The 24,759-nt window shown below is 39.8% G+C and overlaps 2 protein-coding genes across 2 annotated transcripts in view; one reads left to right on the forward strand and one right to left on the reverse strand.

Annotated features, from left to right (window-relative positions):
- FAM185A (family with sequence similarity 185 member A) overlaps window positions 1-8,468 on the forward strand; it is a 38,710-nt gene extending 30,242 nt beyond the window's left edge. Inside the window, exon 8 of the mRNA XM_035896870.1 lies at window positions 6,993-8,468. Within this exon, the coding sequence (XP_035752763.1) occupies window positions 6,993-7,108 (116 nt within the window). The 3' untranslated portion in view covers window positions 7,109-8,468. The remainder of the gene's footprint in view (window positions 1-6,992) is intronic.
- A 131-nt stretch (window positions 8,469-8,599) lies between these two features.
- The window catches only part of FBXL13 (F-box and leucine rich repeat protein 13), an 88,211-nt gene continuing 72,051 nt past the window's right edge, over window positions 8,600-24,759 (reverse strand). The window contains exons 19-21 of the mRNA XM_035896866.1: window positions 19,210-19,344; window positions 17,017-17,180; window positions 8,600-10,097 (exon numbers count right to left, since the gene is read on the reverse strand). Coding sequence (XP_035752759.1) covers window positions 9,962-10,097; window positions 17,017-17,180; window positions 19,210-19,344 — 435 coding nt within the window. The 3' untranslated portion in view covers window positions 8,600-9,961. The remainder of the gene's footprint in view (window positions 10,098-17,016; window positions 17,181-19,209; window positions 19,345-24,759) is intronic.

Genomic DNA, 24,759 nt, shown 5'->3' on the forward strand with positions numbered 1-24,759 from the left:
ACTAGTGCTGGCCTGAAGTAACTTATCTTCATCTGTCTTTGTACCTGGCATTTAGATTTGTTGAGTGTTTTCTCACATAATGTAATCAATGATTTATAGCAGCTCTCTTCTCCCTTTTCTTCACTGGTCAGTAAGAAGCAACATACCTGAAAGGAGATGAAGTGGGTGGTTTTAACCTGTGCTTTGCTCCTTTTCTTACCCTTTGAAAATAGTGCCTCCCCTAGCTGCTGGCCGTTAAACCACGACACCACATCAGTAACATTCTTTCGGCGTGGCAAGGGAGATGCTTCCTGCTTCTCCTTCTCTTTGCCTTATTCCATGGGGACAGTGTATTCTTTCTGTGGGCCAAGCACTTGTTCCCTCGTTCTTAACAAACTCTTCTTCTTGAAGTTGATACTTGAGAATTTTCTTGTACAAGTAGATCCTGAAATAATTAAAAATCATTTGATACTGTTTCTATATCATGAAAACTTTACTGTTGAAGTTTTAGGTACAGAGTCTATAGCTGTCCTGTTGCTGCAGCTAAAGAAATAGAAAATGGAGAGAAAAGAGGGGTTTTGCCAAGTGGAAGAAAACTGTATCACAAGAGCATGGAAGTTTAGATTTTTATGCTTCTGAGCTCAAAGGTTAGTTTAAAAATAGATGATTTTTTCAGAAACTGGCCAGTTCTCATGTGGATAACACAGGAACCGCCTGCTTGCAGGAAGCTTTACTTGCCTCTGGGAATATTGTGAGAGATGTTAGAGATGAGGCTCTCCAGCAGGAAGGCAGGGTAGAGTTCTGTGACTTGTGCAAACATGCACCTAGTCTATCACCTGCTGCGGGAAAGCCCTCCCTACTGCTGTCACAGCGGCTGTGATGTACATCACCAACTTGCTTCGCGGCCCCCAATTTCCATGCCGAGTGGGGAAGTCGGTACACTACAAGCAGTCACATCCAGGGTTTTGCAAGGTAGCCAAGGAATAGAGCGGGTTTTAGTCAAAGCAAGAAGATGAAAACCTAGAGGCAGAGTGATGAGAGCGTGAAAAGGTGGTTTGCTCTTTTAGAAAAGGAAGAGACATCCCTGTAAAACTGGGACACTTGCTGAGAAAGGGAAGGAGCTAGAGAGCAGTGCCGGGGAGCTTACTCTTCAGAGTAATTTGCAGGGATAAGCTACCTGTTTCCACTGACATCAGTAGGCACTCTTAGAAGTAGTATGTATGGTATAAAACTAGATTTTTCATGCTAAGCTCTGGCCTAGCTTCCAGCTGTGAAGGCATTTGTTCGCTGCCTAGTTTGAGAGTGCTTGAGTAACTCCAGTGATTTCTGATGGCGATCATGTCAAGGTATTCTCTTCCTTTCCCTGGCAGAGGGAGTAGGAAGAGAGGATTCTGTTTAGCCCTTGCTGCTCGCTGTCTTTGCCTTCCTTGTGTCTCCATGTCTGCCTGTATTCTTAAATCCGCTGATTTAAGAAGCCTGTAGAGATCACAAACTATATCTGGAGCTATGTATGATAAGAGGAAGCATAGCAGGCTAAAAAGTGTCAAATATTCAAGCAGAAAAGAAGTTCAGGAGACTGTCATGCCAAAAGAGTTGCGAACATGTTGAAATTCAAATAATCCTGATTTATATGCTTTTTAGGCCATTTTTCTAATAAGTCCTTTTAAGTTCAAATTATGAAGGTAGGAATAATTACCTGTGTGGTCCCAAGAGGAGGAATATTTCAATAAAAACATCAGTAAACAGGAAACAATAATGTTACACAGTTGCAAAAAATAAACAGTGTATTAACATAACTGTTTGTAAAGCTCAAAATAATCCCTTGGCTTTACGTGGCATTAGTAATACTTTGCTGGAAGGTGTCCAGTTTTGAGTACTGTACTTCAGAAAGGATGTGGACAGCTATAGAGAATCCAAAGGAGAACACATGGTCAGAGGCCTGAAAAAATGATTTATGAGCGAAGACTGAAAAAAAGTGTTGTTCTTGTCTAAAAAAGAGAAGACTGAGAGAAGACAAGATACGCTTTCCCAGTATGTAAGAAATTGCTGCAGAGATGAAAGAAATAAATTGTTCTCTGTCTACTGGTGATAAGACTAGAAATTATGATTTGACCTTATGGTAAAGAAAACTTAGCTAAATAGTAAGATAAGCTTTCTGGTAGTCAGCACTTGCCTGGTGAGGCCATAGGACTGTCAGTGCTGCAGGCTGAGAAGAACAGGCTAGGCAAGCGTGTCAGGTTAAATACAGTGCATCCGCAGGAGGTGGCTTTCAGCCCTGTTTTCTCTTGTCCTAAGTTGATGTGAGCATCTGTTCCCACCCACTCCAAAGGGAAAGTTGTGAGGCACATGGATGGATAAATTTGGGGACTAAATGAAGGCAGCCAGCGGGCACGCTTCTGCCCACTTCCATTGCCAGCCTGTGTGTTGACATCTGTAAGCTTGCTGGGAAAAGTCTTGCAATCATTCAGAGGCTTTCTCTGGGTCCTTGTAGCTGATGGTGTCACTTTCCAAATCTAATTGTCTGGAACATAACACACACAGCCCTTTTTTTTTTTTTTTTTTTTTTTAAACCAACATGTAAATCTTCCATCTCTGAGTGGTGCCAGGGACACATGTGATTCCAGATCTTTCTCCATCCCTAGCCACAGTTCTAGTGCCAAGTTCATATCCAGTGGCAACCTTTGACCTGATGCCATCCGTTTGCTTGGTGCCGAGTGGGCTTTTGGCTTTGGCAGTCACTTACTCCATCTGGTTTTCAGCACTTGTGTGAGTTTGCTTGGTAAAAGTCCCACAGTGTCACAGGTGCTTCTCAGAGGTGTGGGTGTTTGTCTTTGCGGGCTATTGCATCTCCCTTATTCTTACTTTCTCAGGTTGGCAAACCAACCTCTTCAGATCTTTCTGTCCTCTTACAAAGAACATACTCTTTGGAAATTATTGTCTTCTCCCAAGTCGAGACATTCTCGCTCCCTATTTCATCCAGCATGACAACAGTTGCAGCAGTTAACAGAATTTTTAGCCTTTGCTACTAATCCAACCCCAGCAGCACTAGAGCTTTGCTGAGCCGCACCTGCATGGTGTTCCTCTGAGCCATGTCTTCTGGTGACCACACACACAGGTAATAGGGCGCTGTCCTTCATGTTAACTTACACCTTCCCTCAGATGTCTGTCCTAGGGACGGAGAGGAATCTCCTGTTGTCTTCTCTAACCCCCTTTTTCCTGTGAAAGTTTCCAGATAGATGATGCCTCTACCTTTTGGGTCGATCCAGCATCCAATTATTCTTTTGATCACTAGAAACTCTTTAGATGGCTTTTTTCCTCATGTGCCTCTGGAGAGTCAGCCTAATTACCAGATTCCCTTGAAAAGACAGGCATTGATACCACTGTCCTATCTCTGACTTCCTGGGTTTCTCTTAAGAACTTGAAGTCTTTTCACTGGTTCTCCAGGTAGATTGTGGTGAGAAGCACCTTTCGCTTTACAACAATCACACGCTGAAATAACACGCTTTCATGTCTGCCTGAGGTTGGATCTGGATTCCCCTCTGGAACATAGGGGATTTAGGCAGATGTTTCCTACCATGATGTCCTTCAGGAATAACTTGGTTCTTACTGCTTGCAGAATGGCTCCTCATCCAGTAGTACTGGGAGAGCAGCCTATGAGGGGCTGTGGACTTACGCTGTAAGATTGCTTCAAACCAGTGTGAAAGGAGGGAGCTGACTGCATGAGCCCTGTACACTGCATACAAGGCTTCACAGTGTTTAGCTGCTTTTGCTATCAGAAATTCTACATTGTTTACTTTAAGGTAATTTCTGTGTTCCTAGCTGCATGGAGTTCCAGGCTTAAACGCAAACACAGGTGAAGGGGCAGTGAATAATGTAAGGCAAGCAACTTGCCTTTAAAAGGGAAAAAAATGAAAGAGCTTGTATTATGGCAGTCTGCTGAAACTTAAGTTTCTTCTGAAACTTAATGGCTGTCGGAGCGTAGCACTCCTTCTCCCGCTGTGCAGCTGAGGGGGGGCTGTTGCATTCAGAGTTATGGTTCTGATCCCAGGAGTAACGCTATCCGCTGCTGTGTCCCTCCCTGTTTTCTGTGTTCTCAAGGCACTTCAAAACTTTCCTTCTTTCCTAGAAGCAATTTTTATTGACTCTTTGCCACTAGAATTGAGTGGGAAGAGCTTTGGTTTACATTTTACAGTGTCCCTTTAAACACTGTCCCTCTGTGAAGCCTTGATCCTTAAGCAGTATCTTAAAAAAAAAACAAATAAAGACCCAGGTTGTATCTGGAAAAGATTACATTCCTTCAAGTCAAATAGAAAGTTCATCCAACTTTTATAAAACACATTAGATGAGATGCTATCCTACAGATTTTTACTGGTTTCAGCTTGCATTAACTCAAGCTGTTCACAGCCTTTCTGAGATACACCACAGTCCTAACAATACCAGTGAAAAACATTTAAAATGTGCTCATCTTTGTGTGTTTTATGATAGAATAGAGCTCTCTATTCACTTGCCTTCGGAGGCTGGAGAAGTTAAACAGTCAGTACTTCACTGCATAACGTTCTGCAGAGGTGTGCTCTGCCTTTAGACACATATGGGGAAAAACCCCAACTTTTTCCTGGGTGTCAAATTGAAAAAGTGGCCACGCAGCAGACTGGTGCATCTGTCTTCTCCTGAGCTCATGCTGTGGTCTTGGCTGGTGGGTTTTGAAATTCAAACGATTTTTCTGGTTTTTTTTTTTTCCCCCTCCTCATTCTCAATCCAGCAGGCTGTTGGCTTTCATGATTTAATCACGCTAGCAAAGTCATCCTCAAAATCCACTTACGTTCCCACAGTATTAGAGGCAATGAGTACAGTTAAGACCAAACTGTCATCAAAAGGTCTCCAGCTAAACCTTGTTGCTTGATTAGTGCTTCATACACAAAGCTATTTAAACATCTTAAGCTTCATTTCAACCTGCTACTGGCGATAGGCTTAGTAACCTTAAAATAGTTTAAAGATTTTCATCCCTAGGGAGTGGAACTTGACACTCACTTTCCTGCAGGCAGTTTGGTATTTTCTGCATTCCCTTCACAGGCAAATCTCCAAAAGAAGCATAAGGAACAAAACATTTTTCTAAGTTCACATAGCGAATGCAAAATGAGAAACAGAGCTCAGACAACAACTGAGCTTTAAAACAGCTTGTGAAAATTTGTTTCTGTGTTTCTTCAAACTCCTCTTTAACTTTTTAGTCAACAGGGTAGCAGGCTGTAAGCAGTGCGTGAAACTGTTCATTTACAGGGCTGATCCTGTGCTTCCGTGTTTGTTCTTGTACAAAGTACAAGCCATAGTGACAAAAACATGAGAGAGGAATTGGGACCAAGCACGCCGATATGCGCTTTCTGGAAATGTATCTCTGCCCTACATTTACTGTGTCCTCTCTCCTTGGGGGAAAAAGCTGTCTTTTCAGTGCTCTACAGCTCTGTTAAGGGATCAACTGAAATTTTCCTTTGCACTTTTTTTTTCATTCATTTTTTTTCACAACTGGAGGCTATCTCCTGTTTGAAATTCAGACTGATACAATGTTTTAAGGGCTACCTCTACTTAAAGATAGACTTTGCTTTCCTTTCTGTTCTGTATTCTCTGATACAATACTATTGCAAATCGATAATTCAGGAAAGCTTTCTGAGGAATTGAAGTTTCAGGTTTTAACGGATTTTACGTATGTATTTCACGTTTCATTTGTCCAACTTCATGATGATCATCATAGATTTAAGTCCATAACTAGATGGGGAGCAGAACTGTGGATTCTGCCTTACAGTAGGAATGAGACTGAGGGTGATTGAGACTGCCACTGCCTGGAGTGATCAGGAGTGCAGAAGTTGTACTAGGACATCCCCATGGAGATCCTTGAAGGCACGCTGTAGTCTGTTAACAAAGGACACTGGAATACCTCTTTGTTCAGTGGGAAAACTCAGTCAGTGTTGGACTCCCCTGAAAATCCCATACTTCTAAACAGTACCTCAGCCTGCTAGTGAACTGATGTGGGTTTGGCCCATAGCTTTAAATTAATCCCCCTCAGAATTACCAAAGCGCTGAAACGGTATTGAGAAGTTCTGGCACATAGGGCTGAGTTGTGGAAACCGAAGCAGTGATGTCAGTTGGAGTTTCGCCACTGTTTTTGACGTGGCCAAAACTTAACTTCAGCTGTGTTACAGGTCAGAGCAGAGCATGTTTGCAAAGTTGCTTCAGAATCTGCTTCCCTGCCATCCCTTATGCTATTCCAGGCTCAAATTAGTTCTAAACTTAGAAGTCGCTCAGTCACACGAATGCTGAAGTAATAAAAAAAGATATTTTTTAAAGATAAACCAAAGTGAAGGTTGATCTTATGATAAAGGCACTGATTTGGGACTTGAAAGATCCCAGTTTAATTCCCAATTTGGTCATAAATCTTCTGTATAAAGTTGGAAGGTTACTTATTCTCTCTTGGCCTCAGTTTCTTAATTGTAAAATGAGAGTGAGTTGAACTTTCTCCTTTGTCTGTTACACAGTGAGCTTTTCAGAGCATGGCCATGCGTACTAAGTTTATGTGAAACATATAAGACGACAGACATCTCAGGGCTGGGTTTTTTTAAGCCATTATCATACAAAAGGAGTGATAGTAGCAACATGTCTGGTCATCTGGAAAATCAAGCCTTGCCCATGTCTCTCTTCCATGTTTACAATGAAGATGAAAACTTTTCAAATTACTTAGCCAGATTAATGTCTAATGTAGATGTATTTCCTAGCCCATAATAAAACCTACTATATAATAAACCCCACAACTTTATTGTAATAACATGTTATGGGAAATGAGATTAATGCAAAAAAAAAAAAAAACTGTATCAAGAATGAAATGTCAGAAGGCCCTGTTAAAAATATAGTTCTACTAAATAGAAGTCTTATAGGTATTTTCAGGGAGCTTGGGGAAAAAAAGGCAATGTGAAAATGATATATTTACTGTGTGTCATATTAAACTAAATAGAACTCTGTTTTTCCAGGTCACATGAATCAGAAGAATGAAACAGACAAATGGATTAAGGCTGACACGCAAAATGGCAAAGTGTGTCTTAAAAGCCAAAGCTGGATCCAGTCTGTCAAGCTGAAGAGTTCTTAAAAGTGAAATAGGCCAAAGAGATTAAATCAAGAAATTGTAAAGGAACATTTCTGTAAAATTATGAAACTTTATTAATGCATATTCTTAATATAAGAGAGAAACGATATTAAAAATGAGGGCGTTTTAACCCAGGATTTGCTCGTGACAGTGGCTGGTGCTTAACAGGTCTCATTTACTTTTAGTGCCTTTTAGGAACGACAAGATCTTACATATTTAGAATTTGTTTAACTTGACCCACTTACCTTGTCAGTTTAAAAGCTGCTAACTTTCAAACAAAAGTTTGGAGTCGTCATTTAAAAATAAAAAGTATTTTCCACATTTGGTATTTGAAAATTTACTTCCAAGATGACATGCTCTGCAAGCTATTTTATATTTTTAATTTAAATGTCTCAGTACTGTGGGAATTCTACTGGTTTATGCAAAATGTAGAGGATTTTCCTCAGCCAAATGATTTGTATCGTGGATAGGATAAAACCACTTTCAGAACTGTAGTTCTTATCTGGTCTTCTCGTTTGGTGTTGGTCCCCTAAGCAGCTCCTGCCTTGTCAATGGGTACTCTATGTGTAAAGCTACTGACACGAAATGACAGAACTTGCTCTGTGTCATCCTGAACCACTTACTTGTGGACAGAAATAAAAACGCTAGCTATGTCTACCACTGTTTGTCTGCAAAGAAAAGCTTTAAAAATAAATACTCAAAAGTGCAAAGGGTCTGTCTGATTTCAGGGAGGAACACTCCACCAACCGGCCTTCAGATAAGAGTCACATGAGCATTCCCCTAAAGTAAAAGCTACCAAAGAATGGAGGTCTTGGCCTAATGAATGAGAACTTCAATCTGTTTATTTGCTACATTTCCAGTGACTTACCGTCAGCCTTGCATGACGGGACTGTGAGCTCTTTGGGGCAGAAAGGCAGAGGGAGGCGAGGGAAATGTGTAAGCGCTGCGCAAGGGCATATGTGACTTTTGGGGAGGATTTTGTGTTAACACAATACAAAGACACAGTAAAATGAATGGAGCTTTTAAAAAACTTTCCATATATATATATATCTACCCTTATAAAATAAGGATGGAAATTTGTGTTTTAAAACTGAAATGTAAGAACTCCTGCCAACTAAGTGGACGCAAGTTCAGAGCGTCAGATCAGGTTTTAAGTTGTGTATATATGTGTTACATACTTATCATAATGGTACATTATGAAATTAACTTCTTTTCCCACAGGATTCCCCAAGAGGTGTAATTGCCCCTGCCTAATGCACTTCAGTAGTCAAGGGCAGCAATTTTACTATAATTCAGGGTGGTTAAAAACTCCGCATTCTGTTTGCCATTGTGTGTACTGTTTGTTTGGGTGAGGTGGATACTTATACATGTGGCAAATTATACGTATTTTTAATATAAACACTAATATATAAAACATTACTAATATTATTATGAAGAGATGTGATATTATTAGTGATTATTATACTTTTAAAAGATACAAAACTAATAAATGTGTAATGGTTTTAGATTTCCTTAAAAATTTTTGAAACTAATGATTTCTGTGCACTGCTGCAGACAAAGTGAAAGAAGCGCCTCTAAATTCCCACTGCATTGAAAAAACAGTGTAGTAGATATTTCACAAAATTGAGTTCATTTAATGGTTCCATTATTCACACGGACTACAAAGCCTGTCAGCCTCTGTGATTAAGGTCGTGCTTTCTGGAACTGCTGCATCAGCAATTCAAGGGAGAGCACAGTAAGAGAACATGTTATTTCTTCCATGTTCAAAAGTAAGCAAGTTAAGGCTCATATTCTAAACCTCGCTGGAATTAAAAATAAGGATTGGTAGTTATTTGCTTAGAGAAGTTTAAATAAGCCATCAGAAAAATTGTGCTACCACTGAAGCTATTCTGATTATATTCTTTCCAAACTAATAAATGTTGATTCCTGCTAGAACTTTAACATAAAGGTCAAGAATGAGCTCGACACAGACAAATGTTTGGGAGTTTCCCCAAAGGCATTTGAGTAATGTCTTGTTCTGCTATAATGAGGTAAAACTTTATCGTTTTCTCTAGACAAGGAAAGATTAGTGGGTTATCAGTAATTAGGATTTGAATGGCAAATCCCATGTGTATCTTTTTTTCTTTTTTTGTCTGTTTGATGAGAAGACATGTTCTTGTTAACTGGGGAAAATTTATCCTTTAACCCTTTTCTCACCTGTGCTCCTTTTCATTTGATTCTCCTGACCCTGTCAGCTGCCAGCTAGCCCGCAGTTCAGGTCCACAAATGTACACTTGCTTAGAGAGTTGAACTCAGCCTGAGAGGCTTTTATGAGAACTGGGGCTCTGGGCACACAAGTGACTGTTGGGAAGTAGAGAACTGTGCTTAAATGTGCAAGTATAGCTGTGAATTAAGGAATCAGTAGTCACTACCTATTCGCTGTTCTTTGTTGCTCAAGAATGCTGTTCTTGATGAGTACCAGCCGTGTCAAGTGTGAAGTTCTGTGGGAAGTTGGAGTGTTTATGTCCTGTAGAGGACCTTCATGGCAAACAAGAACCCCAAACACACGCAGATTTATTTATTGCTTACTCTGCATGGGACTACAAAAACTTCTCATTGCTGAAAGATGAAGACAGCTTGAATCAACATCTGAAAGTTAACAATGTTGTTTCGGTGCGGCTGTCTTGCTTGAAGGCATGCACACTCCAGCAAGAAAGATTTGCAATGCTTCCTTACTAATTCAACAAATGGCCTTTTATTTAAGTATGGTTAGTTTTAAGAAAAATAATATAGTGTTCTTTTCATGCTGTAGTTAAAAACCCTTGAGCTTTAGGTGATGTTTCGCAATTCCTTCATCTTTCGTTTTGAAGAATTTGTTTATTCAGGCTCTGATGTGTGTTTTTTGGTGAAGGTGAATATGTTACCATCATGGTCATATCCAAGCCAGGAAGGGGGGTCAGCATCACTATGTTCTCGTTTCTCCAATTTGGCTGTATATTTTGAGACAGCTTGTCTGCAACAAGAGTTAAAAAGAAAAATAAATTACAAAAGTAAAAAAAAAAAAATCTGCAGATTTGCAGAAGCTGTTTCTACAAAGAACACTGAAAGATGTTTAATGAGCAAAAGTTCCTTGTTTTAACTGAAGCTATCAATATTATAAGAGGTGTTGTAGAAATGAAAAAAGAAGATAAGTGGTTAGGCCATAGAGTCACAGGATAAATTAGGTTGGAAGGGGCCTCTGGAGATGGTTTAATCCTGGTCTTGCCCTAAACGGATCCATTAGACCAGCTGGGTCACAGCTTTGCCAGCTGAGTTCTGAATGTCCCTAGGGATGAAGATTGCACAGCCTCCCTGGGATTCTGTTCAAGTAGTTGCCCAGCCTCCTGATTGAAAAATAGTTTGCTTGTCTACAACCAGGTCATTACATGTGCCACTGGGCCTATCAGTGCACCTCTGGGAAAAGTCTGGCCATGTCTTCTCTTCTGTACCCTCTGAACAGAGTTACAGACAGCAGTGAGGTCTCCCCCAGCCTGAGCCTTATCTTCCTGTGACCGAGCAATTCTTTCAGCTTCCCTTCACCCATCGTGTGCTCCAGCCCTTTAACCGTCTCGGTGCCCCTCCTCTACCCTTGCTCTAGCCTGTCCCTGTCTGTCACGACACACATCTGTGCCACTGAGTAGGCGATGCCATTGGAGTCATAGCATTGTGGTTTGAAGAAAACATAACACCAAACAAGGTAAATAAGCCAGTTGCATCAGAAGATATCCCAGAGTCTCCAGAGTGGCTTTTCATAGCTGCCTAGGAAGGCTACAGAAATGTGCAGGTCCCTATCTCTGGTTTTTTTTCTTTGAACAGTCTCTTGTGGTGCCTCCAAGTATTTTTGCCCTTCCCTGGTGCACCTTCTGCTTTCTTTTGGGCTGAAATCTCCACTTGAAGTTATCTTCTGTCACCCACCTCTTTTTACAGTGTATTGCTTCTGAAACAGCATTGCAGTGGGCAGTGTTACAGAGCTTTGCTTTTCCCTGTGCTGGCCCTGAGCTCGCTCCAAGGCTCTGCTTTGCAGCTTCTGCGACAGCTGAACCAGAAGAGACTTGCTTATGATGTCTCACACCACCCACAACCCCTCTGATCTCCCTCAGCGTTTTGTGACCACTGCCCCTTTGCAGCATTAGAACACAAAAACAATGAACTAGAGCAAAACGACACAAACAGGAGTAAGTTGGGCCTGCCGAGAGGGACACCCTAAAAAGAAGTTGAAGAGCCACTCTCCTCTCCCTCTTTTCCAGGCAGTATCAGTCCAGCAACTTTCATTGCCTTCCCAAGCTGAAGAAACTTAACCCGCCACTTTCAGTCTTTTGAACGTCTCCTTCTTTCCATCGCTTCTGCGACTTGGCCGTCAGCCCGCTCCCTGCTGCGCAGAGCACCCGCCTCCCCCGGCCTCCCCCATCCGGGCTCCGGCGCTCCAGAAAGCTCCCCCGGGCCAAGCGTTCTCTGCTCGTTGGGGAAGAGCCAGCTCTACATCTCCCATCCTCTTCGGGAGATTCACCCTGATCTGGTGTGCTGCAGTGTCAGCAAGGCAGCCTTTCTCCCTGCTGCCCAGTTTCCTCAGCTCTGTAGCATTGTAAGATACAGCCTCTGGACAATACTAGAAAAAAAAGTTCCAATTACAGTGGTCTGTTATCTGCCAGTAATGGTACTACAGAATGTTTTGGTTTTCCCCCCAAATGAAAACGCTGAAGATGGTCAGGAAGGAGGCAGAGAGGCACAGCTGTAACGCTTGCACCGCCACATCAGGGAAGGGGAAGCGGGGAAGGGTGGAAAAGGGACAAAATTAGTGAAGCGAGGAGGGCTCCTTTTCAACCGTTGCGGAATACTTTTTTTTTAAATCTAACACTGACACACTGTATGAGCGACATGAGCACAAGGCTGTATCTGTTTTTATATTAGGGAGGCCTGTGCCATTGAGGAATGTGTGCACAATTTATATGAGCTATAAGCTCTAAGCTATAAAATAAGAATCAACTCATCCAAGTCCAAATTCCTGTTTTTCATGGAAACTGCAATGTATGGCAGCTGTCTGAAGCGTGTATAAGGGGAGCTGTTACTATTTTTTTGGAAATTTATGCTGTCCCATGCCTGGAGCTACAGCTGATTAGTTTGCCAGAAACAGTCATTCATTAATCATCAACACAGGGCAAAACAGATCATTTATTTAAGATACACTGTACTATGATAGAGCCTGCTTATTTATTTATATAGGGTCTTAAACGAGCACATTGATGAATAAAAGTGTTTCAGCAAGTAATTAGAATTATCTTTGGCAAAGCAGATATCTCTTGGTGTAAGTCAGACAAAAGTACTGGCCCAAACACGTGGCTCGAGCAGCTCTGGAATACATAATTGAATCCTTACCCAAAGTTTCAGTCCCTTCTACTGAGAGGGGGCAGCTAGGAAATAGAGTTCTGCATCACAGTCTGAATCCTGAGCCATTCCCAAATGCAGAAATGTTTGACTGGGTCCGTCATAATTAAAAGCAGAGGTTTTGAAAAAGACTTTCTGAGATGAGGTTACAAAACCCAATCAAGAGTAAAAAGTAATGGAAATTAAAAACTTAAACATGGGAGAAATGTCAATGGTGCAAATGCATGAGAAATGAAGCCAAAGAGGCACGTGGAGGTATGCAGCTTATGGAAAAGCAGAAAGCATCCTGCGAGCACGCTCCAGGTTACAAGAAATGATAAGACTACATAAAATTGGAAGTATTCTGAGGTCTGTGTCAGCTGCAGTAGTTTCATCATTTTATGGCATCCAGTTCAAGTGCACACGATGGCTGAAATGGCACTCCAGGAGCCTCCATGGCACTTCTGAAGAGTGATTTACAGAGAAGACAGTGCTATGATATTTTTGCTGCTTCTTCAAGAGTAAACTTAAAGAAAATTATTCTTAGCCCTTTACCAAATCACGTGTAGGCTGTCTTCATTTCCAATTACATGTGTGTTGGTCTCCCAGATCCTTCCTGCCTTGAGACCTGAATATTTGGATAATACTGAAGAAATTCTGCTTTTTCAAGAATACAAAGAGTTCTTGCAGTCTCCTTTCTAACCAACAGCAACCATCAGAAAGCACACCACCACCACAAAACAAAAATCAGAATGTTCTCCAAATGTCAAAAGACCCAACATAATGTCTGTTTAAGAGGCAAAAGTTGTAATAGTATTTGTTCATGTTCACTTGTTAACAGAGTTCAAAAAGAAATGTAACTGGTTTCATATTAGTGCAGACAAGAAAGAAGGAAGCATTTAATTTGGCTCTCAACAGCTTTTGGTGGAACCAACCTGTTACAGATGGGACGCCGTTTGGTGAGACCACAAGGCTGGCTGGCTTCTCAAGGCAGTGGCAGAGTTCCTTTCCCATTTCGCACCCAGAAATGTTAACAGAGCACCACACCTTTCTCAGTGCTGCAGCTGACTTTAAGTGGTATTTGTGTTTTGAAGTTTAAGGAGAATGTTTTACAGGGAAGAGAAGCGTTTCTCTGAAGTTGCCAGTGCGTTATTTCTTGCAGGATTAGTCCCAAGTGAATCACAACCGATAGAAGCTTTTCCAGCAGAAGCCACATTTTAAAAAGCAGTCTGTTAGCTTGCTCTTCCTCTAGTAGAAGAAATCAGTTGTACCAGTAGCATCTGCTCCCACGGGTAGGTTATCCATGATTCTTTATGGCATTTAGAAACAGGATTAATTGGAAGGTCATTAGCCTCTGGATGCAGAAATATGCAGCGAGATATCAGGCCACAGACCTTTTTTTTCTTCTAACATTTAATAAACCTGGAACCAGGCCAGGCTGTTGGCAAATATAATCTCAAATGCTACCTGATACTGGAAAGAATGGACAATTTATATGCTTGTAACTGTTTCCTATGAATCTGCATTGGACTGAAACTTGAAGAACTTTGTGGCTCCATATGTTTTTTATTTAAATGTAATGAAACAGTGAAAATAAAACTTTGAAAAATAATGTGACACAATACAAGAGATATGCCTTAATAATTGCAAGGCTCAGTCTATTAAGAAATGTCTGCTAGGACTGGTTAGTGTTTAATAAATAATGGGGAATTCCTTTGGCAAAATGAAGTATACATGATTTATAGGCTTTGTAGGGCACCTTTAAACTAAAAACGTATTTCTCCTATTGCTTATTTAGAACGTGAGCCACTAGCATGTTTAGTTCTCCAGATAAATCTGATTTGTACATAGATGTCCTCCTCCATCTCCTTAAACAGGGAATGAAGTGTCTCTGGAATCTATGTTTCACACCTGCAGAACGTAAATTACACCTAAAAGCAGCCCTTTCCTCTACATTCTATGAAAATCAAAGAACCTAAATAAGGTTCTAAGAGTTAGTCAGGAAACAAAGAATAAGGCCCTATTGTTCATTTTTCTGCCAATCCGTTGCTTATTATTCATTACTAAAAAGATACAGGTTGTGAATGAAATACATAAAATCATATTGTGACATACAAGTGACAGTACTGTCATTGCTTTTGAGGTCATTACTGAAAATCTGTTGCAAGATGACTAACAGTGTAGCATCACTGCCATATTTTACTGTGCTTTTTGTGCCAATACTGTCATTATTGGCAGAAAACAAACGCTTTTTATCATCTTCACAATATTGGCCTTGAACTACAATAAAAAAGATTTTTTGAAAGTGTGACACAGAGGATGTGGGATGTGTCTGAATCTAGCTGTGAGCCCTTTTCTGAATATCATTCTAATGACAATTTTAGAGTCTGCATTGAGAAGCCACTGCAATCTTGACGTGGTCAGTCTATTCTGCAGCCTGCCTAGGTCTAGGGAAGCTCTTCAGACCTCTTAGAAGGAACAACCAAAAAATCTTCAGCGCTGAATTGTTCTACATGGTTGATCCACTGGCCAGTTTTTGTCCCAGAATCAAATGGCACAGGATAAGAGTTTCCTATCATTGAACATATGGTGCAAAGGGTTAGAGACTGAGGCTGGCAAAGAAAAGAACCATCCACCGTCGCATACCAGAAAATTGGGCTCAAGAAAGTAAAATGGCAGTTTGCCTAGTTCTAAAAATCACAGAATGGGCAAAGATAACACTGGGTGGAGATGTGTGTCTCATGGTTGCTTTTTGTTTTGTAAAGAACTGTAACTCTCTAGGGCTTTCTTTACAGTAAAAATAACTGGTTGGGTAATTCCTTGGCTGAGTCAGAACAGTTTAATCAAGACATTTGGAGAACCCGTAGCATATACAGGACTCTGAGGCAGAGGCATAATCCTGGGTCATCCTGCAAAGGCTACAATAATGCAAATGGCTTTCTGAGAAGTCAGGTCAGCTCTTTGGTCACGTGTCACCCAGCATAAATTGGCACTCAACCAAAATTTCTCTTCCTGCTACATCTCACTTCTACGGGAAGATGTATAAGCAACCAGAGCCTGAAAGGGATGACAGTGTTTAGTGCTCGAACCGGAGATATGAAGTCACAGAAAAAGCAAGTCAACAACAGAAATGCGGGGGTAAAAGAAAATCCCTTGAGGCTTAGTATGAGAAAAACTGTAAAGCAGAAAGTTATGAGGAAATTAATCCTATCTGAAGTATCTTTTTTTTTCAGAATGAACAGTGTAGTTAACAGAGTATTTTTTCAATTCATACTCTTGCATACCAACCCTTCAAAATACTTTCTGTATCTTACAAGTGTTTAATTAGAAGTAGACGTTTTGAGATGGAAGTTCTGAGATGACATTAAGAAAACTAAAAGTCAGAGAGAAGTAAAGAAAATAGAAGTAATGACAGCAGAATTGTTTGTGGCATGACAGTTAGTGGGAAATAAACCAAGGAGGGTTTGGAAAGCATGAAGCACACTGGAAATATCTTTTACGTTACTAAGCATCTGCATTGGTGTTGTGGTCTCTGAAGTGGCTATTAAACCCTGGAATGATTTAGCACAGAGTGTGCTATCTACCATGGTCCTGTTAGAGTGGGATTAGAGGTCTTCTAGTATGGATACTCACTATATAACATAGTATTATATATTTCTTACTCTTGCTGAAGTTATAAAGTTTGATTGTTATATACTCAGCTATGTCCACCATGCTTAACCTTTAGTTATTTTCCAAACAGTTTCAGTCCCTTGGGTGTGTCTGGCCACTGTGCAGTTCTAGGAGTACGGCGCCTGGTCTGTGATGCTCTTAACCCCCCTGGACGGGTGACAAGACACTGGATCTGCATCTTGGGACACAGAGCTGAAAACTCAGCTCTAAACCTGACCAGAACTTACTGGCTTTTAAATGCCATGGGGAATAAAGAGGCTGGGTCCTTTTCCACCAGTAAGGGAGTTGGGTTACATTGTGGTAGATGAGCTGATTTTTCCAATTGTAGATACATAACAATTATGTTTCCCTTGTACTTCATGAAGCTATGCTTATGATACCTTAACCCATTCGCTGTAACCATGCTGCATTTTGAGCACAGGCCCACATCAATGCTCAAATCTGCTTCTGCCGTATACTGACATGCAGTCATTGGGAAACAGGCTCCCACAAACCCTCGGAGTGAGCTCAAGTACATAGTGCGATGGCTGAGAGCATGAGGCCCAGTCTGTTCTTCTCCCTCATGCCCACACATGCATCGTGTGGTGGCACAAATTTCCCTAACAGGACATCATCTGCCATACAGACAGACGGGGTCCCTATTTCCCCTCACTTCTGGTTGATGCTAGAATACATAGATACCCTCACCAAGCCACAGGAATCCTAAGGCCATGAGGTGGACACCCCCTAAATAAAGGAGCAAGATGGCTCAAGCCAGATATCTAGCATGGCAACATGATGCCAATGAAGGAAAAAAAAAAAGAGGCACATTTTTGGGTTTATAACCACCTCTGAATTAAGATTAGGAAATATCCTCTTACTTGCTAATATTTCTACAGTACAGCATCTTGAGAATCTGGAGCTGCTTACAGCCTTTCCAAAGACATTTCAGTGCTTTGTCAGTAAGATGAATGCAACCCGAGACATCCAAGAAGTGGAGATAATGGCAGGCTGCAGCCAAGTACTGCATACAGGTATCAGTCATCTGTAAATGAAGCAGTAAGACATGCAGGAGTTAGAAGATTATTGAATAGTTGAAAGAAAAAAACACAGAGAACAATTTTAGTGTCTGATCTGTGGGTAAACTGCGGTAAAATACTTCATGGAAGCAAAATTTCTGGCTCAGCAGAATTCTGAATCTCTGCAAGAGGCTCTAGGGGAACTATTCCCTTTAGAGGACTGAATTACAGAATTCATTGTCCATTGAACTGTGTCTTCAGAACTTTGCTATTTAAATAGCTGATTCATTCATTTAACCAGAGATCAATTTTCAGTTTTGCTATATTTCTTCATGGGTAGGGTGTTTCCCACAGCAACTTCATTTTTTTCCTATGAAAAAAGGATTACTCTTGAATCAGGCTCGTTCCTTGAGTAAGACTTGAAGCTGCACTGCTGAATACTTTAGTATCAGCATTGGCAAAATGACTTGTACCTGTCCTAGGTATACAGGAATGTGACAGGGAGGCTCACTGCACTTTCACTGAAGCCAGTGGGGTTTGTTCAAAGACAGGTAATCTGCCCCCGTAGATACGATTGAAGTTGTAAGCTCTTCTAATGTTAGTGTAACCTGCATAGCACATACCAAAACAGTCTTAATGGACATGTATTTGTATTTTTTTTATTTTTTCCATGTTCTCTTGCTACTATTTCCTTTTTTAATTTTTTTTATATATATAATATATAGCTGATGTTGCAGGACATAACTGTCAAATGTAATTAACATATATCCTTTGGAACAGGTTTATTCTTACTTTAATCTCCTGACCATTTCTAAACACTCTCTGAGTGGAAAATATTTTCTTACTGAGCAGCTGGATCCCCTCAATTTACACTAGAGATTGCCAAAGGATTTGAAAGACCCATTAGTTTCAACATCCACAGGTGTAACCATCTCATTTTATGGAGTTTCAAGCTGGATTCAAGTCAAAAAAAGACTTGTAAACTTATGTGTAGGTTTATTTGAAAGGGTCTTGGTGTTCTTTTCTGAAAATAGTAGGGTATTGGCAGTGAACAGATTGGCTTTGTAACTGTTTAAAGATACCATCTAAGAACAAAGTGTTGGAAGGGAATTACTAGGTCACTGCATCTAATTCTTGTTCCCACTTGAAGGAACTACAAAATATGACCCAGTTCATTCCCTTATCAAGAGCTATCCTAACATTCCGTAATACTTTGCCCCTGTCTCCCTTCCCAGGATGCTGTTTTACAATTCATTGCTCTGATAATCAGAAACTCTCCCAGTTTCCACCCTGCCATTTTACAGGGGTTTTTTTGGGTTGGGTCTGTAAGGTGCAGTGGAAAGAAGACCACTTGCATAACTACCTAACTTCAACTACTTTGGGAAGGTTTCCATGAACAACTCAGGATACTCAAGTGTTATGGAGATGGGTGTCGGAGAGGAGGAAGGCAGGGACAAGTGATGGCCGCAGACTTACTGTGGAAGGAAACAGGACATGGGCACTTCAGTAGGAAAAAAGGGGGGAAACGGTCCAGTGAGTAAGATGAAATTTTAAAGGATAGTTCAAGATGAACTTTTGCAAAAATAGCAATAAACTTGGTATACTCCCCCTTGATAGTGATGGAAGCAACACTGCAACTTTTTCCATGAATGAAAATAACAAGAGTTATTAAAACAAAGATACCACCCTTTGGAAGCACCCAAAATGCCAGAAGCGGAGAGACTGTTTGCAGGAAGTATCACTAAAAGCCCCTCGCTCTTCACCCTTCCCTAGACATCAACCCTTGAAGAGACAAACTTCTACCTAATCCAGCATGGACACCTCTATGTTGTAACTGCAACCATTAGAAGAACACCAAACAGTCTCAAGAGCCAAGTCTCAGACCTTAAAACTCATGGAAAGCCAGCTGAACTTAAGCTCTGATTTCTAAATTAGTCGAGTCCGTTGTAGCATTGTGACAGACGTAGATGCCTGCAGGTCAGATTTCTGAATTAAATATGAAGTACTTCTTTGCAATAGCAATCTCCAAACTATTGCCCCATTTCTTATACACACCTTTGGGCAACCTGCTATGCTGACCGATGTTAGCGTGTGGCAGTGAAACGCCATTGCTTTCACAGCTTCATCCGTCAGCTGAGGGCAGTAAGAGGCATCGCAATATTCCAGGGATTTTGTGCCCTTGCAGAACTCCTGAAAGAGCAACGAACAAACCAGTCATCCTTAGGTGACATGCCTACTCTGTTTTTCTCTATTTATGAAACATTTGCATCAATCCTTTGATCCACCTCGGGCACTTCAGTTTTCTAGGTACCCTTTATTAGTAGTGAAGTCATTCAGCCGTTGGCTGGGAATGTCACTAGAAGAGAAGAGATGCATTAAGAGGCTATTTTCCATTGCTCACATATTATGCCATGTATTCATTAGACTAACATTCATTTAAGTTCCACTGTATATATTAAAATCTGTTGAATTTGGGTTCTTTAAACTGACCACAATCGAGAGCCTAAAGGTTTGTGCTTAAAGGAGCAGCCCCAAATACATTTCTTCTACTCTCTGCAAATGCCCATTTTTGTGTATATTAACTTTTCTCTTTTTTTTTTTTTTTTCTTTTTTTGCAAAAATGAACAAACAACTGTATCTGTATAAATTACATTATTTTACTGGAAAGGAATGGGTGAGAGTCTCAGGACTGTCACTCGGCAGTTCTGGGTACTGATTTGCTCTGTGAAGCTCAGGCCAGTTAACTGTGGCTGAAGTGACATGTAATTCCTGCCATGACACCTGTTGACTACAATTTCGATCCTCATTTTTAGACCAAATAAGCACCTACATATCCTACTGACTTCAGTTCCAGCACCTTTGTAACTCAGGTAAAACAGTCCGTTTTGGAAAACAACAGACCAAACCGTTCAGTGACCTTTCCCATGTTCCCATGGACATAACTTCACACGTTATGAAACTGCAAGAGCTGTTTACAAAACATGGTGGTGACCTGCAGATGGCAAGTGACAAATAGGTGTAAGGTACTATTACTATCATTATTACTACTAGTATTATTAAGATATTCCAGCTTCTACATGAGTTTTTTACATTTTTACATGAATACCTTTTCCATGTTCTCTTCTACAAGGCCAACTGAAAAGACCAAAGGGACAATTTGACCAACTCAATGCATTTTTATTTTTCATCTCGCATTTGATACTTGCACCTCTGACAGATGATCATATGAATTAAATTTTTTGGCAAAATTCACATTAAAGTGTGCATTTTAAGTAGCATCAGAGAATCCCACATAAAACTTTGCTTCTCCTGAAACATGGCTAGTTACAACTTTGGCATACTATGCACATTTATTGGTTGCAATTGAACTCCTGAGAAAGGCAACAAAGATTCATAAAAAATACTTCTCTCCTTTGCACTCTGAAACTGTTTATCTTGAAAATACTACTTCTAGGCCTACAAAGAGAAGGAGAAGGCAGACCATTAATTTGTGTTTGTGGAAACCTTCTCTTGAAGAGCCTGCAGATTTGTTAACTCAAGAACCAAACAACCTAAAATTGTATTTCTTCACCTAATGGTGCCATGATGTAAGCATCACAAAACATTTTGCAGCTCAAGAAAAGCTTTAGCTTCAGTGAGATTCTCTCCTCAGTGATGTCCAGCCTAGAACCATGCTGAGATGCCTTGAATTTGTCACAGAGCTGATTTTCCAGGCTTGCTAATCCTGGCCTAACGCCAATGTAATTTGTCATTTACTGGAATGGAAACTCTACCTCTGTAGGGGAAAGAAGGAAATACTTGTGTAGTAGATTGAATAAAAAACACTGGTTGCATGAAGCTTTTCAACACTTCCAATAATTAGTCCTGAGGCAAACAGACTAAGGGCTGCATGGATAAATAACACACATCTATGCACACAGACACATGCAAACGCATATATTTGTCATGCACAAATATTACATATCTATCATTCTGAAAAAGAAATCCACAGTAATCAGACTATTGCCTTTGACACAGAGCCATTTTTTCCTTACAAAAGACAGGAACTCAGGCACTAACATATGATTGATCACTGGTGAATGTTAGCTCTTTGAGGACCAAAAAGTAGGTGATTGTGGGTGATTTTCATATGTCTTACCTAAACAAATGCAAAGAAACTTATGAAGTCTGAAATTCGTTTCATAGATCAGAATTTTAGAACTTTTTGTTTGTATCCCCACTCTTATCTTCTTTTTTTTCCTATCTATCAGTATAGCTGTAGCAAGGCAATGCTTCTGGGGCTTGTTTTATTTTACAAATAGCAGGATGTGAATGCTTTAACTTAGGACTGGTTAAAGTGGTCAATTCAGAATTTATAAAATTTACTTCTGTACCTTTTCCATTTCAGTCCTCGCTTTGCAGGCTGTTACCTACAATGCAGAAATATTCTAAACCCAATAACTGCGTGTTTTTTATCCACGTGTAAGAGAAACTGCACTCCCTTCAGAATCAGGCCTCAGATGTGATGACTTCATCACTACATTCTCAGCTAGGGTATGTAGCACAAGCTGAAGCCAAGATTTCAATGCCTGTGAGATACGATTATCTTGTTTTTACTGGCATAGTTTATCTGCATGCATATTTAAAATACCCTTCGAAGTTAGGTTCTGAATTTGCTCATAACTTTAACTCTACCCCTACATTATTTTGCAAATAGCACTGAAATTACATTTGCAATCAAAAGAAACAGAGCTTTGTTTGCTCTCCTTGTCTCTGTATCCCTGGTTCTACGCCTATAAAGAAAACAACCGAAGGTGACGTGAAGAGGAATAACGTTTGCCAAACATTTAGACGCTACAAAGACTTGAATACCATATAAAGGAAATAACATCATTTTCTAACTTATTTGCACAATTTTAATTCTGTGTAAATAAGACCTGAGGACACACACAAGCATCAATGAAAATATAAAACACCAAATTGCTGCTCATTAAGTGAGCATCATCTGAGTTATGAATGAGCAAAGATCCTATTTATAAAAGATGTGATCACATCAGCATTTACATACTGTTGTAATGCCTGGGAACATACAAATGAATTAATGCCATACAGGCAGTATTATTTTTGGCATTTTATAACTTTCATCAATTTACCTTAATGGTGTTAGTAAAGCCCTCTTAATATGCATTTTCTTTTCACATAATTGAAATATTCTTTGTATAATCAAAGGATAACCAAGATGTGCAGCATGCAATGGGGTTACTCTTTACAAATTTTCTACAGTATCTTTAGATTCAACTTGCAAAAAAGGACTTGCTCTTTCATGTTACTTCCTTACCTCTTTTGTCTCCTGCCCTCCCTAGATCCATGACAACATGGCTTCTGTAACTCCTACACGTACTCCCTGCTGATGCTTTCTTCCTCAAAAAGTTCAAATTCATACAGCAGACAAGGAAAGCATAAACATTTCTTTTTTCATGGTCTTTTTTTTTAACTTACTCTATGCAGTGAGACAACTGAAATAGCTTCTTAGCCCTAAGCCTAGCACAAGGCAGAAGTGAATATTCTCCTCTGAAAGCAGCAGCACTGGTGCTACACAACTTTCCGTGAGGTACACAAGATGTACATACTTGGTCATTGATTTGGTTAAAAACATGGAACTTCACACAGAACATTCGTGAAAGGCGAATCAGAATTATTCCTAAAGAAGCAAATCCTAATGGCCTGACGTGTATGCTGGGTAACAAGATTCAATCCAGATGCATCCCTTGTGGTACAGCAACAACTGACTCATTCTTGCAATATATGGCTATAAAATGATGGATGTTGGAGCTTTATAATGGAAAAAAATGTAGAAGCTGAAGACTGGGATTACATGAGGGCATTGCCTGTACCTGCAGCCTTACGATCTGCAACTGTTTATGGGCATGAAATTGGTACAATTAAAAAACATGATTTACGCATTTCTGTTACATATGGTTAGGAACAATTCTTAGTTACAGAAAAAAAACCTGTGCTCTTATTTGGATGTAAATCCTTTCTCCTTCCTAACAAGACGGGTGTTTTTTTCTATTGTAAAGTTGGGGTTTTTTTCTGCTGTAAAGTTACCAACGAGTGTTCATTTCTTATATTGTTCTGAAACACAAAGCAGTAAATATACGCAATCATACTGAGGTTGTCAAATCTCCATAAGGATTTAGTTAAACTTCAAGCACCCTGTGATAAGGCATTTCACAGTTTAACTATACATTTTGGAAACAGTCATCTCCTTTTCTTCATTCTGAATTCTCAAACTAGGTTCATTTCATACCCACTCGATACATATGGACATAAACAGCAAAAAGCTGACCCCTATCCACCCTTTCATGTGCCACTTGCAATTGAACAGATCTCCATCGTATTCCCTCAGCCATCTTTCTAGACTGCAGGTTCCTTGCTTACTTATCTGTTCCTTTTATGGAGATCGTACCATACCTCTGATCATCCCTATCACCCTCTCTGAATCTTTTCCAGTTTCCAGTGCAATGCTTTACCCATAAAAAGAATTACAGTAACACTGAATAACTGATTTTACCAAAACAAGAGAATGAGTACTAATAAATTGGAATTTAGTATGTAGTTACTGCTGTGATGATAGTGTAAGTAAGTCTAAGAGATATTTTGATGGCAAGTCTCATTGTTGACATCCATTAAAAAAAGGCAAGAGTCAGTAAATGAGAAATATAAAAAAATTTATAAGGATTGTAAAATGGACTTCAAATACTGTATTAGGATGAATATTTCTATGATAATTGCCAATTATTCAAAAGAGAAAGTATTTTCCCACTGTGTGATATCATAACTTATCATCAGTGTAAATAACTGCCGTCATGGCCACTTCAATTTGAAAGTTGCCTTTCCACAAATCAATTAAATTCCTCTCTGATTACTTTATAAAGATTATTGACCCTGGGAAATTTCTAAGTTCATAGGCTAAGTTTGTGATCAGAACACTAACCAATACAGAGTTTAACCTAACCTTTTTATTTTAAGAACAACATCTAGCTTTATATTGCCCAAATTCAATATTTAAATTTCAAACCCACTGTATACAATAATAATAATTAAAAAAATAAAAACAATGGAAAAAATAAAGTTTAGGGAGATTCAACAGATGTCTTACTGTGATCATGATGAGATCTTTAGAATAAAAAGTCAGTATTTCAAACATCTAGCTTAAAATACATTCAGTCCATTTTCTAGCAGATTAGTTTCATCATTAGATATGAATAAATTAGGCATCTGATATTTTCATAGGACATTTTAAAAGGTTTTACTCAAATAATGACACAGTGCAATGTGTGCTATTTTCCCCATAAAACAGCTAAGACATGTATTCAACATTGGAGAAGATGCACGTGCATTTCTTATTGAAATATAATTTGTTACTTTTAAACAGTAATCATACCATCTATGCTGGTAAGAAATATGCCTTTAGAGGTAAACGGAGACATATTTTTCTGTCACTAAATGAAAATGATGTGTAGCAACATATCAGCAGCACATGAAGAACAAAAACTAAAAGAAATTCAACTATTTCGTTGAGCTAGCCATTTAGCATGTGGTCATCTAACTATGGCATTCAAC

This window comes from Egretta garzetta, unplaced genomic scaffold, assembly GCF_000687185.1.
Source record: "Egretta garzetta isolate BGI_Z169 unplaced genomic scaffold, ASM68718v1 scaffold156, whole genome shotgun sequence".
NCBI lineage: Eukaryota > Metazoa > Chordata > Aves > Pelecaniformes > Ardeidae > Egretta > Egretta garzetta.